Source organism: Phaenicophaeus curvirostris, chromosome 17, assembly GCF_032191515.1.
Source record: "Phaenicophaeus curvirostris isolate KB17595 chromosome 17, BPBGC_Pcur_1.0, whole genome shotgun sequence".
Lineage (NCBI taxonomy): Eukaryota > Metazoa > Chordata > Aves > Cuculiformes > Cuculidae > Phaenicophaeus > Phaenicophaeus curvirostris.
In genome coordinates this window covers 11,438,385-11,463,422 of record NC_091408.1, presented here as the reverse complement: position 1 = coordinate 11,463,422, position 25,038 = coordinate 11,438,385, and the positions used below count along the sequence as shown (strand labels likewise).

At 40.5% G+C, this 25,038-nt stretch overlaps 1 protein-coding gene across 2 annotated transcripts in view; it reads right to left on the bottom strand.

The window, feature by feature from the left end:
• The window catches only part of GALNT9 (polypeptide N-acetylgalactosaminyltransferase 9), a 147,716-nt gene that overhangs the window by 51,996 nt on the left and 70,682 nt on the right, over positions 1 to 25,038 (bottom strand). For both annotated transcript variants that reach the window (XM_069870769.1, XM_069870770.1), the window contains exon 6: positions 18,003 to 18,120. In XM_069870769.1, coding sequence (XP_069726870.1) covers positions 18,003 to 18,120 — 118 coding nt within the window. The remainder of the gene's footprint in view (positions 1 to 18,002; positions 18,121 to 25,038) is intronic.

The following is a 25,038-nucleotide window of genomic DNA, read 5'->3' as shown; positions in this document are numbered from 1 at the left end:
TTGCATGGTGCTCCTGGATTTGCCTCTGTGCCAGTTAGCTTAACCATAATACTATAGCGTACATCAAAGAATATCCCCAAGAGTTGAGTTTGCAGTCTAACTAAAGCTACGTTTTGGCAGTATGTTAAGCCTTCATGGAACACTGGGAGGGGGGCGGGGGGAGGGAATGCAAGCCCCTGAACCGATCTGTTAAACGGCTTAGATTTAACCAAGCATAAAAAAAAAAAAAATGTAAACTTTGCAGCTTCCTGTCTTTAAGTAGAGCAACAGTAAGGAGTGAATTCTAGCTGATGGGCTAAAGTGGTTCTTCTCTTTCCAACAATTGGAAGGATGACCTTGGCAGGCTACATCCAACCAGCCCACAACCTCAGAGAATGCTCCTCGCTACACAGGTTAAGCAAAAAAGTCTATCCTATCAGGTAGCAGAATAATAAAGGACAGAGCCAAAGCTTCTTTGAGCCCACTCTAGCACAACCACACCATTTGGACTAGCTTATCCATTTTCATAACGCAGCTTGAAACGGAGATTCCAAGAAGAGCAGAAGCAAACATGAAGTTCCCTAGCTGGGGCATAATGAGAAAATACAGCCCTCCAGAAGGACATCAGTGACACCCTGGTAAAGTCAATGGGGGAAGAATGCTCCTTGTGGGAAGCACTTGCAGGATTTGTTGTGAGGGATGCGAGTCAAAGGGAAAAATGTTACACCAGGAGATGGAAGGCAGGAAGATACGAGTACCTGCTACCTGCAAATGTTGGTACCTACTATGACCTGCAGATGCCTTGGCATTTACGACCATCACAGGGATTCCCTGTCTCTTGTCACTCAGCTATACAATCTTAAAACTGTGAGTTGGCTTTAACTAGCCAGCAATCAATTATTGCAGGAGAGCCAATTGATCACATACCATGATTAGCCAGATAATTTGCTTCATATTTCCATTAACGAGGCCAATAGGCATGATTAATTGCTGCAGGGGGTAGAATTTCAGCATGGCTAGTGGGGAACTTGCTCTGTAATACTGTGAATCCCATTACCGTTAATGGAAATTTAACAGACAAATCCCCTGTGGATCACTTAGAAAAAATTACCCCTTAAGGTGAAGGGGATTTCATTAATAGTATTCTAGGATGCTCTGATTTAAAAGTACTGTAAGCCTCCAGTGTCATGTAGAAATATGCATCCTACTGGTTTTCGCATAACCCTTGTTATTATATGTATCGCATTACTCTCCTAAAATGGAATTTCAAAACATGGCTCGGCATATTGAAATGTAAGGCACATTAAGGGTAAATTTTCTAAAAGTTATTCAAAGAGATTTATCTCCTAAATTCCTATTAATATTAATGGAAATTGCCCAGCTACATCATTAAACAGTACTCTGAAAATGAGCCCCAACAATAATCTATCAGGCTCCTTGATTCCTGATGCCCACATATAGCATAATGTAGACTTCATGTAAGTCTAAGATTTGGACTGGAAATCTAGATCCCATGTTGTCACAGTTAATGACATTCAACGCTCCATCTTGCACTAGTCTGAGATGTAGACAGTGTCTTATTTATTACTTTTTAGAGTCTTTGGCATCAAAAGCCAATACATGGATGTCACTTGAATCCAGCTAAAGGATATGTAGAAGAGTATTAAGTTGTCACTTGAGTGCCTTACTGGCTGTCAATCACTAAGAACCACTGGTGACAGAGGGCATCTGTTGCTGGGCAGCCAAGTTGGCAGAGAGTTAAATTCCCCCTGAAATCCAAGGCTTAAGTTCTCTGGAGACCAAGGTCCAGATGGACACTCAAAAGAGTCACCATTTAAACACACATGAAACAAAGGGATACCTGCAAATATCAGACAGTGAATCTGTTCTTTATCCTGAAAACTGTTGTGAAAGAATTTAGAGATAAATAAGGGTGTGGTTAACAGTCAGAAAAAAAAAATAAAATACGTATATATAAAAACAGTCATGACTGAAGACCTAATGGGTTTGGGTTAATGGGGAAACGTGGCATGAAGCCTTCACAGTGACAGAAGCAGAAACAGTGAAGAAATTAAGGCATGAAAGGCAGAGGATTAGTATGCCTGATCTTTATTAATGTGGTAAGTAGTGCAAAACAGTACTGGATTTACCAGGGTTGTGTTGAAAATAAATGCCATTCAGATTTGTGGTAAATGAAAATCAGTGGCTGCTGTGCCTCTGCACTTAGAGCAGAAATCCAGCTCACCCTCACCCCACATACCAGGAAGGCATAAACATCTCTCAGATTGGGTTGGGTACTCCATTTTGCTGTATATCACAATTTAAAGAGGTTATATGCAGCAGGTTGAAAGATTTATCATGCAATCTGTAACAGTTTGTTATTTAAGAGTTTCCTGTTTTGCTAAGCCACAACACTTTCTTCACGTCTGAGAGGGTGCAGACATTCAGCTAATGCCACTGAAGGAGAGTTTTTTTTCATGTCTTGATTTACCAAAAGGCTAAGGAAAAGATTACAGGATCTTTACACCATCTTTTGAGATGAAATTCACTCGGGTTATGGTATCATCACTCCTCCTTTGTCTTGTTGTCACATTTGCCTCAATTTCTCAGTAGATCTCATTGCTAAATTTTAAACTATTGCACTATCCTTTCCTGTCCGCTTTCTAAACTAAAAAAAACTCAAAAAAACAACCAAAGGATTAATGCCCCACAAGGTATACGGAATGAAGCAGTTTTGTGCAAAGGTCTAAGAAATGTCTTAATATATTCTAGAATTTGCTACTTATTCATGTAGAAACTGCCTTTGACATTTGACATGACAGGAAATGTTGCTTCAATAAGATGGACAACAGGCTTGGCTTAATTAAAACAAGCTGAGGGAATGGAAAGGGAGAGAATATATCTTAAACCACATTTGTACATCACTTTATCCTCTTGAAGAGATGCTGAACATGGACAAACGAGGAAAAAGAAAAATGAACCACATTTCCCTTAGCAATTACTTTTGCAGTGCTTCCTGCTAAGGGCAGCCCCTAGTAACCGGTGTAAAGGAAAGTGCATACAATGTGAAGAGCTGCTGAGCATGGGATGCCACAAACCTGTGACCGAACTCTGCTTTCCAAAACTCACTTCCTATTGCTGCTGCACCCCAGAGAAGAATACATCAGCATGGCCTTAGAAGCAAAATGCATTGATCAGGGGTGAAAATGTCCTAGGAAGAAGCTGGGGAGGAGCAGACAGAATGCCTAGGTCACTCACATGGCAAGGTAGGGAAGTTAATGGACTGCTTTAGTTTACTCTAAGTCTGGCCAAATATTTTGAGTGCAAACACTCAGGGTTTGGCTCCATGATGTGTTTTCCACACCTCCTTCCCTCCAGGGAGAGGTCAGGTTCATTTGAAGCAGCTGGTACGACCACAGGTGGTTTCAAAACTCACTCTACCAAGACCTCTTCTTTCAGATGCCTGTCAAATTTTGGTTTGACATCTCCCATTCTCCACTTCCTCCCCCCGAAAATTATTAATTACAGTGCCCTGGACATCATTAAGTTGCCTTCTGGCTCTTTGCAGAATGCCTGTGTATCACTGCTCTCAGTCCACAGCTGCCTGTGTTAATGACTACCTCCAAATGCTTGTTTGACTTCTCTCTTTCACTCCTCCTGTGGTTTCTCATCTAGAGATTTTTTGGCAGATCTCTATCAGCCATTTTCTTCTCCCTTTTTATAGGTTAAGCTTGACTATGCTTTTCTCATAAGTCACATCATAGACATCAAGGGAGGCAAGAAAAGGGAAAGCAGCGTACGCAGTGAACTGAATAATCAGCTGACAAAATTTCTAAGATGACGGAGGCAGTTCAAATAATATTGAGCTTTTGGTTCAATACATAATAGTTTACTAGAGCTGACTGAGAAAACAAATGCATTATTGGCAAGTTGCTGGACATACCGAACCCTCAAATACCCCAACTCCAGGTACCAGGTAAGATTTCAGTCTGACAGAAAGATGGGACAGGCTACGGATTTTGAACAAAGAGATGATTTTGGAAGTGGGTGCTATATCCAGCTCTTCACATAGCTGATGTTAAAATGACTGCACATCTTTGCAAACAAATGGGGATTCATGCTAAAACTTAACTTCAGCAAGTAGCTGAATATAAAATGACATGATTTGCTCTCTGAATTTCCATTCCCACATGTTTTCTGGGAGTGTTGTCCCTATTTAAGGGCATTTTGCCTTGGGAATTTGATATCTAATTTTAAATAAGATTTCAAGACATACTGTATCGTAACCAATTTCTAATTGGTAGGTCCAGAGATCTTAAGGAATGAACAGCTGCCAGAGATTTTGCATGTGTCTATTAAAGAGCTGACACCTGACCGCATAAAATATATTTAATAGCTAATACAATTAAATCCAGGTCTTTAGAGGAATTAGTTACTGAAGGTGATATTTTAATAAAAATCTGTAGAGGATCATCACTTACCTTACAGATATGCATGAATTGCTAATGTGTCTGTTGTATGGGAAGAGTATTTCAGTGATCAAGTTTCTGTACAAGGCAGATAATATGCAAGTAAAGAGAAAAATACAGTGGCCTTTCCTGGTCTAGTTCTTTACCTGATGGAGGTAATGCTTTTCCAAACTTTTCAGACTGGTGTGCAATTTCTGAAGTAATAAATTCTGATCTCTTGATATTTACTATTAAGGAGTGAAAAAAGCATCAGCAATGAGAATAAGAATATATTATTTTTGTGGATTCCTTGAAGAACTTGTCCTGGTGCTAAAAAGGTGAGTTACTGGTTTTTGATTTGAGCAAAGTTTGCAAGAAGTCTCAGCCTCCTCCTAGATGCCACAGAATAAAAATTGGAAAAATGTTTCAGAAGGCAAATAGTTTTAAAAGGCTAAAATTTAATGTAAGTAAAATTTAAATTTTCTGAGAAAGTGGCATTTTGGTTGGACAGGTAGATTACTGAGGAGGGAGAAGAGCAGTGCAATATATGTGAATTGCACAGCTGTAATTTATCGTGTGAATCCATTCTCACAACAGTATCTATCGTATGGCTCAAAATAAAGTACCCTGCGGGTTCACCTTTTGGTTTACTCTGAAGCTTTAAAGGTTTAGCATTTAAGAATTGATGTTTATAAGATCTGAAAACAACAGGCATTGTGAGTGAATATACTGATAAGTGCTTTTGTAGGCATGCAGGAAGATATCCTTTACAACCTGTGCAGATTCTCTGGCAGAAGATGCTTTGACCCTCAGGAGCAAATCCCTCTTTGTTTCATCTGGCTTGTGTTCAAGCATCAGTTCCCATTCTAGAAATACTAACATTTTTCTCTTATCTGTTTACTTCAACAGCTTCTTTGCCCGATTCCTAAGTTTAGCACAACATTTCTCTGGCCCTCAAAACAGAATCTTCATCCTCTTCCCGACTGCTTTGTAAACACCTTTTTTTCCCTGCAATACCAGTAATCAGAAAAGCACACATTTTAATGCTTGGAGCCACCTGCCTGCATTGGCTAATCTTTCAAGAGCTTCTATACCATTCTTAAAATCCTTCTTATTAGGCAATTTGCTTCTTAGCGCTTAGCACTGTACCTGACCCTTCTTTCTGTCAACACATCCATTTTTACATTCTTTTTCTCGTTGCTGTTCTTCACACCCTGACCACAGGCACATTGTGTGATGGATACCATCCATCTGGTGAAGCTCTTCTAATACGAGAGGCTCCTTCTCTTTCCCAGCCTTCTCCCTCTCAACCTCTGTCTACATTACCCTATTTCTACATAAATAAAACTCATTTCTATTTAAGTAAGAACACTTTTTTTTGGTAATGCTTGCATTCTACCACGACATGTATATTGAGCACATATCAGTTCATCAAAGCACCCAAACAGTTTGGCATATAAACAAGAGATTTATAATAGTCCCTTTTAAATTATGCATATGGTATTGATTATGTATATTAATAGGACAATTTAGAGATTGTTTACTTATACCGAAAAGAATCCAAGCTATGCGGAATGTTCACAATGAAAATCTTAAATCCACTTCATTTGACGACTGTTCCATTTTATAAAATTGATTTGAGCCAAAACAATCCTTTAGTCCTTTTGCTACAAATTATAGCACTTCCACACATTTCTGCTTTTGGCAAAAAAAAAAATAAAATTCTTCTGTATTTGAAATTGTGCATTTTTCATGAACTGTACTATGAAGTTTAGCATTTTGGCTTAAATGTAACTATTTCACAGAAGCCCTGAGGAGGAATGGCCCAAAATAAGCACTACTCTATGACCTCTACTTACGTATAAATATGTATACACAGACTTGTATACCCAAACACACAGACGAGTTATCCAGATATCAAGATGGGGAGACAGAATGTGTGTATTCTGCTGCAGCTCAATTAATTGGATAAGAGTACATAGAAAAGAACAAGTCTTCATGTTTGTGACAAAAAGTCTGGCTTTCTCATATGTCTTGTTTGGAGAGCATTGTATTATTTGATTCTAGATTCAAGAAAACTGCAAGTTCTTAGAGACACATGAAGTAATATCAGAAACCCACCCTATTCTCACCTTTTTTTTTTCACATGCTCATTTAGCAATCGACAAAAGATAACAACTCCTTACTTTAAAAAATCCTTCTATAAAATAGTAACTAAGCAGTGACTGATATTGCCAGTATTTATGCATAGGAGGGAAATAAAAATTCTGTTATGTTATACAGGAAATGATAGAGAAGAAAGCATACAATATAAATCATGTGAGTTTCTCTAAATAGCTGTGTTGGTTTCCACATAAAAAGCCCCTGCAAAGCAAAAATCTGACATGCAAATGAATCAAGGCTTGACACTGTTCCATATATTACTACAACATATGAAGAGCTACTTCCAATGTCCTCTACTTCTGTTTTATTTTAGTTAGAGCTCTGTTTGTCTGTTTGTCCCACTCTTGGGACGCAGAAAACCTGAGACCAAGCCATTTGAAAGCCACCTTGAATTGGTAGGGCAGCTGGTGGAAAAGGCTGCTGAAGCTCCCTGGTTTCATAACACACGGTAACCCAAACTCCTTCTGACAAAGCAAATCAATACTTCAGTAGGAGACATGCCCCAGCTTGGCACAGAATCTCAAATGAACAAAAGCCCTCTTTCTGCCTGAAGATTACCCCCAGAGTAGTGTATCAAAACTCACCTCATTTAATACAAGCATCTGCAGAGGGTATTTTCCCCTCTACGCCTCCCACGTCCTTCTTTAACATTTACTGTTTGAGATCAGTAGTCTATACAATTTATCGCACCTGTCAAGGCTAATTTATTCATGCTATCTGGCAGTAATCAAAAAGACTGAGATCGATGTGCCAGCAAACCTTGACATTTATTCATATTTTAAAAATCCCATTTGACCTTGAACTGCAGCTAACTGGAGCCGAACTTGTCAGCAGCAATCTGAGGCTTACTGGGTCTGGCAGATCGATGCCTCTGGGCTAAACGCATAACATCAGGGCAGCAAACGCTGAGACTGTGAGCACAAGAGGGCTGATCCACAGACAGAGGGTGAGGGGATCGAGGAAAACAGCACCTTAATGACACAGTGGTCACAGACCCACCAGTCAACAGTGTGACTTGTACTTGTGTGTTCCTGGGGCACAACTGTTCAGGACCCAATGAGTTTGTTGCTGAGGGGTAAAGAGGATGAAAGAAAGAAGTGGAGGAGAAATATGACATATGCCTGTCTGCTGTAGCACAAGCAGAACATCCCAGGTTGCCCTCAGCAGACAGCTGCCAGGCTGGCCCCACTCAGGCCACTCATGGGGAAGCAAATGAAGACACAAATTAAAACCACCTTCCCTCCCTAGGCAGGGAACGGAGACAGTGGCTGTTGATCCAGCAACAAAGGGCAGAGCAGAAGATATATCAGAAACTGCAACCCACTAGGCACCTGCCAGAGCAACATGGCAACGTCAGCTGGAAATGAGAACAGAAAAAAACGGAACTCAGGAGAATTGCTTTAACTGCTGTTGCACTCCTGCTCACGAACAGGCTTCAGAATTTGCTTACTCCTCCCAAAAACCATCAGTTTTGTCCTCTCCTCACTCAAGTCATGCCCTAAAGAAGAATCTCTAAGGCATACATGTCCTACAACCTCCAATAATCATTTCAGGCTTTGAATTCAGAACAATTAGTAGGGAAAGTCAATAAAGTATATTTAAACCAGTTTCAACCTAGGCTGTGCCATCAAATGACACTAACGTGCTGTGAGGACAACTTTAGAGCCCCTGGCCACAGTTTCCCCTTGGTTAAATGGATGCTCATTCACCTGCTCCCCCAGAGCATGCTAGGAATTCTTGGTGTGACGCGTTTGAACTTGTTCAATTGTTTGTTTTTCTGCTGATAGGAAGATATTTGTGCAAATGAAATGCTATTAGAGAGGCAGAGGAAATGTAAGTGCCATTTTAGACAGAAATACGCAGCTACAGTTTTACTGAAACATGCAAATAGATGATTTTATTACAGTCAAAACACTTGAATATGTTAAGTGTAGTTGCACCTAACACAGATTTTGCAGACATATTTCGATGCTTTTCCGGGTTCTCCTTGGCTGCACTTCTCACGTTCTAAATTCTGTGTGTCATATTAAATATGATTTTTTTCAGTAAGATCTGCCTTTTCTAAGCCCAGAATACGAATAGAAATGACAGATGCCGCTTTGTGTTTGGTTTTCCTTTCTTTTAAATAGCTAACAACTTTCCATTATGTTGGAAGAAAGTTACTAATAGAAAGCAATTGGCATTTTGACCAATGCATTTGTGCACATTATATATATATATATATATGTGTGTGTGTCTAACATTGCCAAGCAGGCAAATCTGATGCTCATGGAAGAGCAACAATGACGTATAAGGATGCAAAGGTAGCTTGTCTGTATGGATCTGGACTAGCTGCAGTATGCAAGCAGTGAAACTACATATGGAGCTATGCAAGTTATGACAAATGTGCTAATAAAGCATTTCAGCCAAAATGTTTTTCTATTTTTACTATACAGGAAGCAAAAATCTGAGAGAAAGAACCTTGGAATCCTTTAAGGGAGACTTTAAATATTTTACTGGATTTTTTTTTTTTTAGATTTTCTTCCTTCCTCATTGAGATAATTTAATTTATTTGTACAGGAGCAAAGCAGGAATTAAAACTTCACAATAAGGATGAAAAAAAAGTACAGAAAAAAAAATGGCAAATGGTTGCCATCAAGTTCCAAATTCCTAGCAGCCAATATGATCTAAAGGTACATGACTGCACATATCTTGTCCCAAAATACTGCAATAAAACTTTCCCCCAAAGCTGTTAAAGGACACTGAATTGAAGGAAATTATATACCTCTGCAGGATGCATGATATTTTCTTTTCATTTGTTTGTTTGGAGTCCTTCTACAACCCAATTACAAGCAAATGCTCACCGCTCCCAGTAGCAAAAAGGAACAGATAATAAAACTGAGGCAAGCTTGGGAAGATATATTAGGGCTCATTTTCAGGAAGAAGACTAGGTGGAAAAGGATGAACTGCTCATCGAGTCTGTGCCAAGGACTGCGGTTGTGCCCACAAGCATTCACACCTGTGCGTCTTCTGACTGTGCTCAGCTGAACAATGATCCATTTTCCCACTTTGTGCCTTTCTCCGGTCCCTCTATGCTGGGTCTCACCTTGCTGTGAGCTCTTGGGTGAGTCAACAGTCTCTTTCTGCCACCTTCCTGCAACGTACCCAGCCAATAGCAACTTTCTGAAATGTTAACTGCAGAGCAAGTCACAAGAGCCCACCTGCGCCCTTTTCAGAAGACATTTTCTGCCACCCTCGAGATGAGAGCTTTACCCTTCCCTCTACTGTTTTTCCCACTATGCAATGAATATTATCATTGGCCACCATCCCCCAAGCCAAGTGCTTGACCTGCTGTACAATGTAGGCACTTTGTCCAGGGGTTCCTTTGTTGTGAATATTCCCATCACACTATGCAGGCCATTAAAATTAAATTTATACAAGACTCGCTCTAACAATTTCTCATTGGTAACTAATCTGCTGCTGCCTTCAACAAAGTTTGTTTCTTTCACGCACAGTGTTAAGCTGCTTTTTTCCTCTGTATTACACACAATGCAAATAATGATACAAGTTTTTGGCACAGAGGAGTGAAGTTTTACTTGATGACACAGGTACACGCATTATTCCTTCCCTGCTCCTCAGCTCAGTGGTATCTGTCACACAGGTCAGCTCAACATGTTTTGCTTTATTTAGACAAAGCTATTAAAAGGATAATTATTAGCGAGTTAGACGTTTCTTTAGCAGGCTGCAAAAAATACAGTAAAAAGAGGCCATATTACCTCCTGAAGTTCTCTAGTCAGAATTAAACCACCATCAAACAAACCTAAAACCTACAACATTTCCTTCCTCCAAACCCACATCTCATCAAACATCAGCTCCATTTTCCTCATGCTCACGTGACAAGAATGCTTCCACTCGTGAGTGGTAAGGATTTATTTGCCTCTGTTTAACATCATAAATAATGGTGACTTGAATTTTCCTACCAGAGTAACACCTCAGCAACAGAGGACAAGTTATACATTTCAATGCCTACAATCCTACCTCCAGGCACTGTGCTCAAGATGGAAGGACCCATAAATCTGACAGCTCACTTCTAGGGTTGAAGTACTTTTTCCCTAGCGAGATGGTTTGCCTGGAGGATGGTCCTCAGGGAAAACCCTTCCAGCAACACAATCACACACAGGAGCCCTGGCTGCATCAAAGGAAAGTGGTTTGGGCTGCAAGTCTCAAACCCCCTGTCTGCCTCCCCAGGACTTACCTGGGCTGCTGATCTGGGTCAGGGACCTCCACACAGGACACTAGCCCAAACCAAGGCCTTACTCCAACTGCAGAATCTCAGGCTGAAAGAAATCCTACTGTCCTAAGGGCCCTCTGCTTCATGGAGGGTCAAATTAAACCTCGCATCCCCAGCACCACCTGGGGAACCAATTAAAAGATCAGTTAGCAGATGGGCATCTCCTTGCTCTGGGATCAACTAGAATCCTGAAATACATATAATTTGTTGAGTGGAAAGACAATGTTTTCAACAGCACTGAAATGTGGGTTTTAAGAGTTCAGGAAGACTCAAAATTGTTCCAAACAACTCAAAGGAACCTTTTGCCAGGTGTACTGGGCACCCGGCTGAGGACTGACAGCTGGGCACCTCTGGTGCGCAACATCCCAAGCCAGGCTTTCAGTAATCAGCATCAAAATTTAGAGTTCTACAGAACATTCAGTGTACTGGATGAGTTGTTATTTTGCAATAGAAAATATGTCATATGAGAAAGTTTCTGACAAGCTGTAGCTCATCTCTAAACTTTTGGTTCAGTCTCATCACTAGGCAAGTGAGATCTATTTCCACCTCAACACAATTAGCACACTCCTCTGCATTTTTCCTCTTTCGTTTAGTTCCCACTTGCCATTGCGGAGGAACCTGTGTAAGATTTAGATTAAACCTGCAGGAAAGTGGTTGAGAAGAAAGCAACAAAGACCAGGGAAGCAATTTTTCCCCTACATTCTTTTACTGTTGATCTCTTTCTGAAATTTCCAGCCTTGTGCTTTTATAATGTCCCAGTACATGGAAGAGTTTGTAACGTAAAATGTTACACTTGATGGAGCATGATGAGATATCGAAGCCAAATGGCCAGATGCTCTTTTCTGAGCTATTACCAATGCTCCTACTTTAGAGAGTGTTTTTAACGGTATTCACAAGCTCTAGTCCTGTAGTTTGCTGGCAATTTCATGCTAGAACACTATTGCACTATGTTCTGATGAAAATATTGTTTTCCATTCAAGGTTACAGTTATCTTCAATTTAATAAAAAAAGAAAAAGAAATGAAAAAAAAAGGCACACTGCGATTCAAAGGAATTGCAGACAGGCAGGGAGCTGGATTCGCTCTCCAGAATGAAGATCAGGTATCCCATCTGGCATGCAATTAAGACTATATAAATGATCAGGTAGGAGAAAAACCCAAGTACTCCAACTTGGATGAAGAGGCCAAGGGTCTTTTAGCTGTTTGGCTTGGCTTGACACTGTTTTCACATTCCTCTCTTTCTTGTGTGAGAAGACCCTTTACACAGAAAACCCTTCAGTTTGAAATGTGGTTTATGTCAGACATTTGAAACCTGGCACTCGGCTCTGGTTGTCACACTGGCCTCCAGCCTGTCCTCTTCATCTCCATTTTCATGGTTTTCTTGTTTGCTAACAACACGACACCTCTTTGGTTCACTGCACAGAGGCACAAGCACTGGTTACTGAGAGCACACAACCACAGAACCTGTACCAGAGTAACCAGGGCTGTGAACAGCTTTCCCCAAGCTTTTAATGTGATTATTGCCCTGAAGAGCCCCTTGGGCTGGCAGCTGAACACTTTGGCAACAGGGCAGCCCTGCTTTCTGGTGACTTCAGCCACTCAAGGGTTCAGCAGCCTGGGATTTAATGCCTGCATGAGAGTCTCCACTTGCAACTAGGTCTGTCTCTTTTTCCAGACAGAATGCATTATTGCTTTATACAAATGTCAAGCCTAATCTCATCCTGTTTGAATCAATGAAACTCAGCTGGAATGATGAGATGCTTAACATCCAGACTGGCAGAGGACCTGGCTCATCATATATGCACGTCACCACCCAGCAGACTATTCCAATCCCTGTTTTGAAGAGGGAGAAGAGTTGTGACTTAATGTAATCCAGGCATCACAAATTCAATCCTTTCTTGATTTCTTAATGCTTGACTTAACAAGCTTAACATCCTTTTACCTTAGGAAGTACCTATAAAAATGCTGCAGATGGCAAAGGGGACACCTTTACTTACTGGCTTATCTGGAAGGTGAGGGGTGGAATTTTATCATAGAGATCTTTGGAATGTATGTGATGGAGTAAATTCCAATAACAATAGATTACATCACTTATTATGATTTTGCTTAAGCAATGCAGAGTTCAGTTCTGAACTATTCAGAAATGCTAATAGCATTTAACTTCATGCTGAAAATGCTGATTTATTGCACTCCAGTGTGAGTAGGCGTGTTTAAAGACAGAGTGAGCTACATTTTTGGATACTAGCAACTGAGAATTTTTGTTAACCTCATTTAAGCGATTAAATGTCTTCAAAGTGAAAGACCATCTTTTAAACTTTTAATTTGAAACTGAATTAATTTATAGTAAAAAATACAACTTGAGAAAAGTCAAAATAAAAACTAAGTATTTTTTTACTGAATATTTACTGAAGTAAGACATCTTGATTAACCTGTATTTTTGTACAATTTTCACTTGTATTTTACTACAGCATGTGGGGGAACCCCCTGAAATTTTGAGAAAATCTCCAGAATATGGTTCCTACTTACCTCCTAGTTTTAAAATCAGGAGCCTGGCCTCATGAATCACACAGGGTAAAAAAGCATTGTACAGCATTTAGAATTAAAGTTTGCTATAAATAAACCTCATGACATTTTTATTACAGCACAACTGCCTAGAATCTGCATTTAAAACACTGCTCAAAGGAATCTAAATCTCCTCAGCTAAAGGGAATAAAAACAGGTCAGGGTTTCACTACTCAACAACCTACATTGCATTTCTGTTCAGAGAAATTGTAGTTCATCTGGTTTTACAGAAGGTAAAGCTGGGCCATACAGCATAAGTTTGGAAAGTATAATGATTTCCTTGTGTATGAAAGTCCTTTTATTTCCTCATAAAGAGATTTCAGTGAATCTGCATCATGTTTTTTTTACAGTACATACGGTAGTTCTGCAAAGCCCAAAGGTGGGGCTGCATTTCTACAGATGTAACCTACACCTGATTTCAGATGGGCAGCTTGGCCACCATTAGCAACAAAATCACAAAAGAAGAGAGAACAAATTATTTGGATTTTTAGCCCGTTTTCCAACAATTCTTTTCTGTCCTGATGAACTATGTGTTCACAGGGCCACGCGACTACCCGTGGCCAAAACCAGCCAAAGTTACTTGTGACACATCTGCATGAACTGAGATCACAACTAACTTTAAGCATCCAGCTGAGCTCTGATGGAGAGTTAAGTTGTCATGTGAATCCATCATAGAGTTAGTTTGTCACACTGCTATGTAGGGACAGCTCTAACTCATTTTTCTTGGCAGTACCTCTTAAACTGTACTTTTCTTAAGGCATTTCAAACTGCGTAATTTGTTAATTTGGAGTAAACGAGCATGTGTTTTGATTTATTTTAATCATTGAGTTAGCACATCTAAGAATTCATCTGTTGATGTAGGTTCCCTTCTTTGAGGTATATCACAGTGCTACTGAAAATAAAGTAGTATGGCCAGTTGATGCTGGCCATAAAAGAGAGAAAGGTTTGCTTTCAGTTGTCAGGGTCGCAATATATTTTTATTTAATTTGTTTGTATTCTTAATGGTGGAAGCAGAATTTATTTTTTATGAGATCATCCTTTAAAATAAATGCCTGATCTCTTCCCACTCACCATTACAGTTGATGGGTACAAAAGAAAAAGAACAGCAATTCAATCACCTTATCACTGGAGCACAAGAGGAAGAGAGAGATCCTTAGTGCAATGATTAATGAATTGCTATAAAAAGATGCATCATAAACTGCCTGTATTAGGTCAAATCATAAAACAGGCTTTTAATGTTTATACGATCCGTTTCTAAACAATTAATTGTGTCTGTGGCTCCCACAGGAAGGAAACTTCCATGGTGCTTGCAAACCATGCAATTTCTTACAGGGTCATAATCTGGGGCCCTTGCTTAAAGAGATCCCCATCTACATTCAAGTACTGCTTGAATTTCTGTTACTATTGGGACATCTCTCTGTACGACAGGTCAGAGAGACCATTTGATATTCAGCAGCAGCAAAGATGAACATCATCTGCCCTGAGTTTAGGGGATCTTCTTCCAGGACAGACACATCCATGGCTTTGCTGCAGGAGAAAATAACATTATTTTTGTTTTCCTCTTCTTCCAGTTTGGGAAAAGCATAGCTGAACCACAGCTGGAATGAGAACAGGGTTATCTACTGCTCACTGGATCCATGTGGAACCAATGAGGCAGAGCAGCAGTGTGGTGTTTGCCTGAATGCAGCAAACAAGCCAAGATTCCAGTGCTTCTGAAGGGCACCCCATCCACATAGGAGTCAGCCACAATTCCATTTTGTAAATTCCTACCCAAAATCAGCTTTTAGCTGCTCAGAGACAATTTCCAACAGCTTCAGTAGCTGGTTGCTGAACGCAAAGAGAATAGCACCAGAATTCAGTCCTGTATTTATCCATCTTACAGTGAAACTGTCACCTTCGAAAAAATATCATACAGGTTGATATTGTGTAAGTGTCCATCTATTTCCTTACTATCACAAGCCTGCAATCATGTCCATCTCCCTTTATTTCCAAGAACAGCTGGTGCTTTTTCTCAGCTAAACCACAATCTCCCCAGCGTGGCAAACAGACATAGGCTACACTGCAAAGCTAACCCGTTAGGAGAATGTTGCAGCTCTAATCAACAAGACGTTCACACAAAACTTAGCAGGAGTTAAAAAAAGTGCTGCAGAGTCCTAAATATTTTCAATAGAAGTGGTAGTCCCAGTCAGTTTATGCACTGCTTACTCAATACTGAAAATTAGTTAAGTATTTCCATCTACAGAATTTAGAAAAAGGAAAGCCCATAGTGGAATACCCAAGATGATGATTTTTGTAAAATAAACAATAGATTTAAGGGGGATTAGCTGGGTTATCAAACAGTATCCTTCCAAATCAGCTCATTAGTTACACTGACTTTCCCTATTTCACTTTATTAAAACAATTTAAATGAGGGTTCATTAGTTGCAATGTAATCTAATTCAGACACTCCAAGCCTAATCCCTTTTCTTTTAGCAGTAAGATAATAATAGTTTGCAAAAAATGTTAAAGGCTTATTGTCACAGCTATTTTAAATAGGGACTGTTTTCAGCCAAATGCATGCCACCACTTCCTCACTGTTTTATTATTTAGTATTACATTATTTTTTGCTCTTTACATGTTCATTCATTTATTCCTTCCCTTTTCTGTCTTTCATTGCTCCACACAAGCAGAGTCACACACAGGCAACAGCAGCCTCTGTGCAGGTGTAGAAGATATGTCAAATAGCCCCATGTGGGTCAGTGCACGAGGCCATGGGAAAAGAAGGATTTTTTGTAACTTACTTTGAGATTCTGGAGTTAAAAAAAAAAAGACAACTTTGTAAATTCACAGTAATTTTATAAATATCTTAGAGGGAAGGGAGAAGGTTCCTGTGCATTTTCACACTGCTGGTTTCTGACAGCTCTGAAAGACACGCAGGAGGGGATCACGCGTAGGACTTGCAAATTAGGAGGCAGACACTGTATATTACTTACTGTGCTGGATCCGTGTTGGAAACGCAGAATAACAGATCCACGCTATGGACATACATCTTACTTCAGAACAAATTCAGTCATATGCCTGTACTTTCATAAAGCCTTTTTCAAACATCAGGGTTAATTAATCTTTATAGGGTGAAAAAAAACCCAAACCAGCTCCCTCCTCAAGCAACACAGAGAATAAGAGCTGATTTCTAGATGCTAGATTTCTGCAGACTTTTACAGGTTTCCTACCCCTGAAAACCTGTCCTTGCTCACTTCAAATCCTTGTCTCTTCAAGCAAGTGCCATTTCATAATCCTATTAAAACCTTTGCCTCTGTTTACCAGGAGCCCTAATCTTACTCCACAAGGTCTTCTCGTCTAAGGAAGAGCGACAGCTTTCAGATTTCTTAGGAGGCTTATTCATCAGCTACGACAGAATTTTGCCAGAGCGTTCAATCTATTCTGGGAGCAGTCATGTGGAAAAAGTTTCAAACAGCTCAAAGCCCTGCACAATGATAAAGGAAAGCTCACACAATCCTGGTAATAGCCTGACCCTCTTAAGGAAAATTGGATGATTTGTGGCAGCAGTTTTTCTGTCCCCTATGTGGATTCTGAACCTTAAAGTATAAACAGCGTATTCACACAGTCCCATTACAAACCCCATCCCTCTTGCAATGCTGGAATAATAAATACACACCCATACATGAAAATAAACTCTTGCTGCAATGACCTTCTTCCTCAGCCCACTGGTGTGAAGGAGTTTGTAGCCATTTTAGAAAAAAAAGGAGATAAAGGATGGACTAATCTGATGTTCAGTGTTTCACAATGAGCAGAATATATACTTTAATGAGCACATTACATGCACCAGGAATGTGTTACTGTGAAGCAGGGAATAAAGAGTAAGGAGAAAATAATTAAACAGTCAGCTTTATAATGAGGAAACTGTATTCATGCAACATTAAGTGGCCTAATTTTCAAGTGCTAAGCAGTGGCAGGTTCCTTGGACTTCAGAAGGACTTGCTGGAAAGCACCACCTTGAAAACAAGGGCAAACAGTCCCAAGTATCAAACCTCCTATGGGTCCAGGAACACAGGAGAGACTGATGCTGTCCAGAAGTCATCTGACCAGACTTTGCACGGACCTTTCTGATAGGATCAAAAACCTTTACCATGCAGTTCTTATTCTATACAGAGGACCCATAAAGTCTCAAAATAACGCAGCATTCATCATGTGGGGTATGTAGAACATTACAACTGATTTCTACCAGCCTGGCCTTAGTCTTCTGTCACAAGCACGCAACATTATCTAGGCGAAGTGAGCACATGAAGGCTTAGTGTAGCTGTTTGCACAAGCAGAGCGAAACGGAAAGGAGAAAATCTGTCTCTTTGGATTCAGACATTGACAGAATGAACCAATAAACCATACTTCTGACTCTTATCAGTTCTCTCAAGGCCAGTAAGGCCAGGAACATTCATTTACTGGGACTGTCAGTTCCAGATAGTGTTGCAATATCAATTACTTTAGTGTAATAGCCTATCAGTCAGACAGCAACTCTGTTGGGCCACAGGCTCCCCATCTTTCTTTGTAAATGGACATGGCACAAAGCATCTGCTTTGTTACTCACCCTCATGCCTAATTCAATGTTTTCTCCACCATAGACCTCCATACCAGGGTCAAGCAAGCCAATCTCACCAAAATACTCTCGGTCCACTACAAACGAGCATCCAATCATGGCTGGTGTCCTGCACAGAGACATTAAAGCAAAAAATGAATCATTTATTATCTACTACAGAACCCATTTCATTAAAATTTTACACAGACAAAGCAGTCCTTAGCCTTTATATTTTAAATTTATCTATTAGCATGCAATCACATTGCACTTCATCCCCCAATGGACAGCAAAACTTGTGGTACCAGAGACACCCAAATAATTAGCACACTGCCAGACACACTCAGACAAGGTGCCTGTGAGACAGACACAGGATGTGAAGTCAAGTACCCCATGCATGTAAGTGAAGCATCAGGCTGGTTTTCGTTTGGTTTTCATATTCATTTGACACAACTTCTGTGCTGGAGCTGAAGTTCAATACTGTATAGAGTTGTGCAAGAACTAGGCAGCACTTTATTTGAAGATTAATGTACAAAACCCCATTGGCTTTCTTAGAAATTAGGATTCCCCGTACCCACATATTAAAAGTAAGGGCATGTTGAAAGCCATAGATCAATCATGGCATGATGTTTGGCCGGGGACTTCTTGGAGTCAACTCTAGCAGATATATTTCAGCCTTGGTGAAACTGTTACATATTTAACATTTCTATGTTTGCTGAGGTCAGTTCTTAGAAAAGGGAAAATTTTCAGATGAAGAGACCTTGCCCTCAGACCTGCCACTGACCAACAGGGTGAGTTCAGATAAATCATTTCCCTCCACTGAGTAACAATTTCTTTACATGCAAAACTGTCTCTGCTCTCCTTTACAAAGCAGTCTGAAACCTGTCACTGAGCAGCCCTACATGACAACAAATTTTGAGATCATTTACCATATGAACACAGATTATTCCGATGTAAATCAAGCTAGTGACATCTGTAAGTTTCATTTCTCCTTACTACCTCTACATCTCCAGGCTGGACACAACACCTGCCTCTTCAAAATTCAACGTAGGAGTTAGGTTTTGCTACTACAGCCCACAATTTAAAAACACAAACTTGACTAACTTTAAGGTTAAAAACAATAAGAGCCTGTAGCTTTAAGTTTGACTTGCAATTCAGCTGTAGGGTGCATAGTGCCTACTGCAAGATCATGGGCAGTCATCCTGCAGCCTGATCTACAGGGAATGCCCAGGCGCTGGGGACAGCCTCTCCCCACTTTTGTAGGATCTTTACAGACCAGACTGCTGAATCAGGGAAACCGTAAAATTGATTGAGAAACGGAACATTTCTGGAGCTGACCTAGAAGAATGAGCTGTGCTCCCTTTTCCATTGAAAGGGAGGCAATTCTGAACCACCTGGCAGATACAACATCATTCCTAACAGCGCTGTTGTAAAAAGACATCAGGAAAATTCTAGTTTATGCCAATTTTCTATTTTCTAATAGAACAGAGAATGCTCTATCTATGGCCCAAGCTTGTATATATACACAATGAAAATGCCCTATAGAAACAGAGATAATGGGAAAGATCTACAATCTACTTTAAAAAGTCTCCTTTATGATGCACTAATGTTATACTGTCATTATGAAATCTCTCTTGTCCTGGATACCTGCATGTTTCTTCAATTCATACAGAAAGCTATTCACAAGATCTTTTACCATGACATCTGAGAAACATATTCATAAGGCAATTTCATACACATGTGAAAAATTGCCCTGGCTGGGAAAATGAACACACTTTTTACCCATGTGTTGGTGGATTCCACCACCAGCAGCAGATGGCTGCTGAAATGGTGTTATCACATCAGGTCCTTTTTTTCATCAGCAGGTCACCATTCCTACAGTAGGAGGTTAAAACGACTTCACACAAACATCTAAAGTATGGTTAGAGAAAACAATTCCTTGCAGCCAAGCCTAATGCATATCCCGACATTGCAGAACACTGTCCATCCGATGGCAGGAACTATTTGGTACCCTTGAAAATGTTCATTTGCAGAGGCGCTGCTATTACTTATTTGTAATAGACTCTGCTGTGGCACTCACATTACTGGTACTGCTTCAGCATCTCTCCCTTGCACTTTTTCTCAGTTTGAAAGCCATTGCAACCTCTCAGATCATTACCAGCCTATACTACAGTCAGTGCACAGTATCAGTCTCATGTTTCTCTGCATAATTGAAAAAGGCAGCTGTTGATAGAAACACATTTGATCGGCACTGTTTCTGACAGAGGAGTTGAAACAGCTTGATTAACTCTTATGTTCCATCCTTACAGAGTGAGATGCATACCCTGGATCATGAGCTGGCGAGACAAGATTCAACAGCATTTACAAAGGCAAACATCTGGCTTTCACAGGTGACTTTGGACTGAAGTGGGGCTCTCAGCCAGATACCCCCACCCATTCACTCAAAAACACTGGAGGAAACTGAGGCAAGATGACATAAACCCTACAATAAAATTGCACCAGGTTCACCACCAGCACTCTCAGTGCTTGGATCTCTCCCACATCCCACAGTTCCCTTTTTGGGCATGCAAGAAATTCCAGTGCTTCTCTGTCTGATGTTGTTATTTGTGAAGACTTTCTGCTGAATCAATCTCTGGTCATAAGTAGTCTTAGAGTTCTGTATATACCATGCATAATCCTGGGTACTCCTGGCTGGACACATCTATCTTCTGTTGATGCATATACTTACATACCAGGATCTTTGCAGGATGGATGGCAAATATAAATTCAAGATATTGGATAAAATGCATCTTCCTGCTTATAGTTCTTACAGTCATGACTGAAGACAGACTTCACTAAAAAGGCTAAGTTCTTTCCTGTACACAGGACCAGATATATCCTATATGCATCCCACTGTCAGATCCTGAAAACTATAATTTAGGTTACCAAGGAATAAATTATGACCAGAAACTGAAATAAAACGACATGACCAAGGAAAGGGAATTCGGTAGCTCTGAAATGAAATAAGCTTTTAGAGGAATATTTAGGTATTTCTTAAGCATTCACCATGATAAAACAGGGAAGGAGGTCAGGGGGAGAAACACATTCCTTTTCATGTATTCAAAGCTAAATACAGACTTTACTGGATGAAGACTAGAGTGTGACTGCTTTGCAAAACTTAGCTGCTAGTTTAGGCTTAGACTGCTCCCCTTTCTAATCTTTCTTCCCCCTCCCTCCCCCAGTCCTCTGAAGGCAGTCCCCTACAACTGTAGGATGCTCCCATGAGGAGGTTCCTCCTTCTTTCTTAACAAAGAATGATAATTCTAGGCTTTGCAGACTGCTCTCAGGTGCTGGAATCTCTCTGTCTCTGGTGGATGGATTTGCAGCTGTCATTTCTGTCCATTAAAACAGCAACTTATTAATTGAATGGGGGTGTGTAATACATTTTAGATGCAACTACATGATCATCACTCACAGATGAACGCCACTTAGGACTACTTTTGCAGCTCCCTTTCTCTCTTCTAGATTTTATTTCTACTCATTAGACATATTCAAATACAGACTCCTCAAGCCTTCATGGCTTATTCAGAAAAAAACCCCATATTTTCAGGAATGAGTAAAAATAACAGTGCAATGGCAGAAGGAACCACATCCAGCTTTTCAGAGGAGCCAGCCAAAAATTGCCGTTCTCTTTGTCTTTCTTGACCTGAATTTGGCTGCCTGCAGCCACTGTTTTTCTCGACAACAGCGTGGCTGCAACCCCAGAAGGTGAACTGAGAAGCCCATGTCTCTGCCCTGGTCTCTGTCTGTGGCCCTGATGTGATGGAGGAACTTGTCCATGACACAATGCTGAATTTTCTGCATACTGCACGTTCAGCACTTCCATCAGGTTCAACCAGAGTTTTAAACACTCAGTTCTCATCAAGCCCAGACCCTTAGCTTGCCTGTGCTTTGATTGACCCAACTGTAAACTAAGTGTAATGTGACTGCACAGCCCAGTGAGCTGGTAACAGTGCTGTGAGCTGGGGGACCCCGGCTCTGCTCCCAGCTCTGTCATTCACCTGACCCTCAGTGAGTCACCTCCCTCTGCCTCTGTTTCTCCATCTGTGAAGCGCATACCATAATACCCCATAGAAGTCTGACAATTTCTTTTCTTGAAAGACTAAGACTCACTTCTAAAAGTGTTTTAAGCACATAGGTGGATGATTTTACACTGGAGCACGCTGTTACATTAACATATTGCAAACACTTTTAAAAAACTTGCTTCCCAAAAACCATGAGACTCTCCCTTTGCTGTCATCACTGGGTTTTTCCAGTATCTGAAAAACTCTAATATATTTACAACTTCTAGTACAGTGCAGCAAAGACTTCCCTTGAAAATCAGAAGTGGGTACTATGAGCCAGAGCACCTGTGTTAGCACATCTTAAGCACTGCTCACTAGCCAAGGGGGAGCAAATGAAAAGACTTATGCCCTTAGCACTTCACAGGTTCAGAATAAAATATATGAACTTAACTTCCTTTATATAAGAGGACCTTTTTCCTTAAGTCATGGAGTTCCTAGTAAAATTGTGATGCTTCTAGAATAAACTATCACAAAATAGCAATTAGAGATGTGCTATCTTTTACCAGCACCACAAAGGTGTTGGTAAACTTAATTGATCTGTGGAATATTCTTTGATACAACTGAGGATGTATAAAGATTAATTATAATCAACAGTAGCACTCAAAGGATAATGTGTGTAACACAGCAAAATGTTTTTTTGCAGTTAAAACCTTAAAATGCAATATAGAATAGTATTGATTCTGCACTGGAGAAAGATACAGCATAGTCAATTTGTGGAAATTACCTGATGGTGTGGCTGTAACAAGGGAGATATGAGAGAGACATTACTCTGGGTAATGCCCTGGGAAAAGGAGGAAGCAGAGAAAACAGCACTTAATGGTTGTAAACCTTCCCTCCCTCCTTTCCCTCCCTTCCCTCCTCAACTGCTGCCGCAGGCACAGCGCACGTGGGGATGAGGGAAAAGAGGAATATATGGAAGAGGGCAGTGCCTGCTGTGAGATGGGGTACCAGAAACAGACACGCTGGGCAGGAAGGAAAGCCACTTGCTGTAGGTCCGTGTCAAGGCTATTTTGTTTTAGTGATATTTCCAGGAACACGGCTCTGTGGGCAAAACTCCAGCAGGAACCCGTACCCTTTTCTCCAGGCAGGTGCATCGCTCTCCTTCCTTTACAGACAGCTGAAGGATTCTACCTGGGGGCTTCATCAAGAACAACTGAAGGAGAAAGGCATGAGCACTAGAATGACACACTGCATGTGATATAACTCTTCCTCTCCCTTACACATCTTCCTCCCCCACCTTCAGGTCAGTATACATGCAATCCAGCCACATTTGGAGCAGTTTTCAAAGTATGCAGTAAGTCCAATTTCTGAGACAACTGACCTACAAGCACTTAGGCACGAATGCATAAATAAAAACACAAATATAACTATAACAAAATATATAAACATATACATATATATATACAGGGATAATGAGAGAAAGAGATTCAAAGGACACACCATGCATTGTATCTTTGAGTTTTCCACCTTTCCTGGCAGAATGTTTCTTTGGTTCAGGTTCCTAAGCCTGACCTCACCCCTGGCCTGACAGATAGGTGGCACCCACAAAAGCAATTTTTTTCCGCTCACATCATGTCTTCTGCAAGAAAGAGTCATGTCAGGTTGCAAAAACAGAAGTCAAGAACAGATTTACCGCTCAGAAGCTACAGGCAAAAAAAAAAAAGCTTAATGATGGGGAAGCTTGTTAACCACTTTGGAGAGCTATAACTTATGAAAAAATAAAACCAGCCCAGAATGCTTGGCTAGGAAAGGCAGGACAATAGTGATATAGAATAACTCTGTTATGTCCCACGGAAGTATATTTTTTTGAACAGGCAGGATACTCTTCAGAAACTGCACAAATTGAAAAGAAACTGCTTTGTTATAGGCCTCTGTGAACCAGCAACTGAAAAGATGGCCACAATCAATCAATAAACAGTCACCAGTTTTATTATCACACGACAGCATGGTTTATCCTGAAAGGTTTTACAAATGAGCACCTTCCTAAGTTCATGTACGCAGATGGATCTCTTCCCAGAGCCACGAAGACCCAACGTGGCTGCAGCACCATCACTATGACAGAGCAGCGTGGGACCTGACTTGCATGCGATGGGCATGCACAATCCCATCCTAAAGCTGGCAGCAAAAACCACTTCACTGTGGGCGTGTCAGATGTGATCTTATACACGAGTGAGGCACATATGCTTTCTGGAGTGGCTGATTCAGTGCGTGTACGTACACGTACCTAGCGGTACCAAGCTATGGTATATTAACACAATAAGTGAGAACATATGCAACCATGAAACGCACCACTGCTGCTGGAGGAAGATAAAATAGAAAGCTGTGCAGCGCTTCGCTGAGTGAGGCTGACTAATGACTCTAATATTAGTGGCTGCTGATCAAGAAATCAAACACAGAGCAGTCCATCATAATCACAGCAGGTAAGGGAAGATGAGCCAGAGCCAGAGCTCAGGATACCAGAAATATTCCTTGCTGTTTCAAAAATCAGTAATATCTTCTGCATACAGAAAACCCCCCAGCTTGTTTCAATGCTTAATCAAAATCATTAGAAACCATCTGAAACGGAAGCCTTTGTTCCACGATTTGTTGCCAGACGATAAGGACATTTTTGGGCAGTGTGTTTCCAGGAACGCAAATGGAAAATGACGTGATGGACAGAGCATGTCAAAATAACAATACTTGTTTAAATCTTCATGTTAGAGGCATCTTACATCTCAAATGTCAAACATGCAAAATGGATTGCCTGCAGAGGCTGATTCAGGGAACATCAATTGTTCTGAATTTTCGAGTATTAAGTTGGTATATAAAAAAAACAAAACTGAATTTAAACTATATTAGAATTTTTTACAAAATCCAACACTTTGTTCCTTCTATTTTTTTACCTTTGTTGTACTTCAAGGCATCCCCTTTGTCATTCAGACCACAACAACTGATCTGACATTTAATGG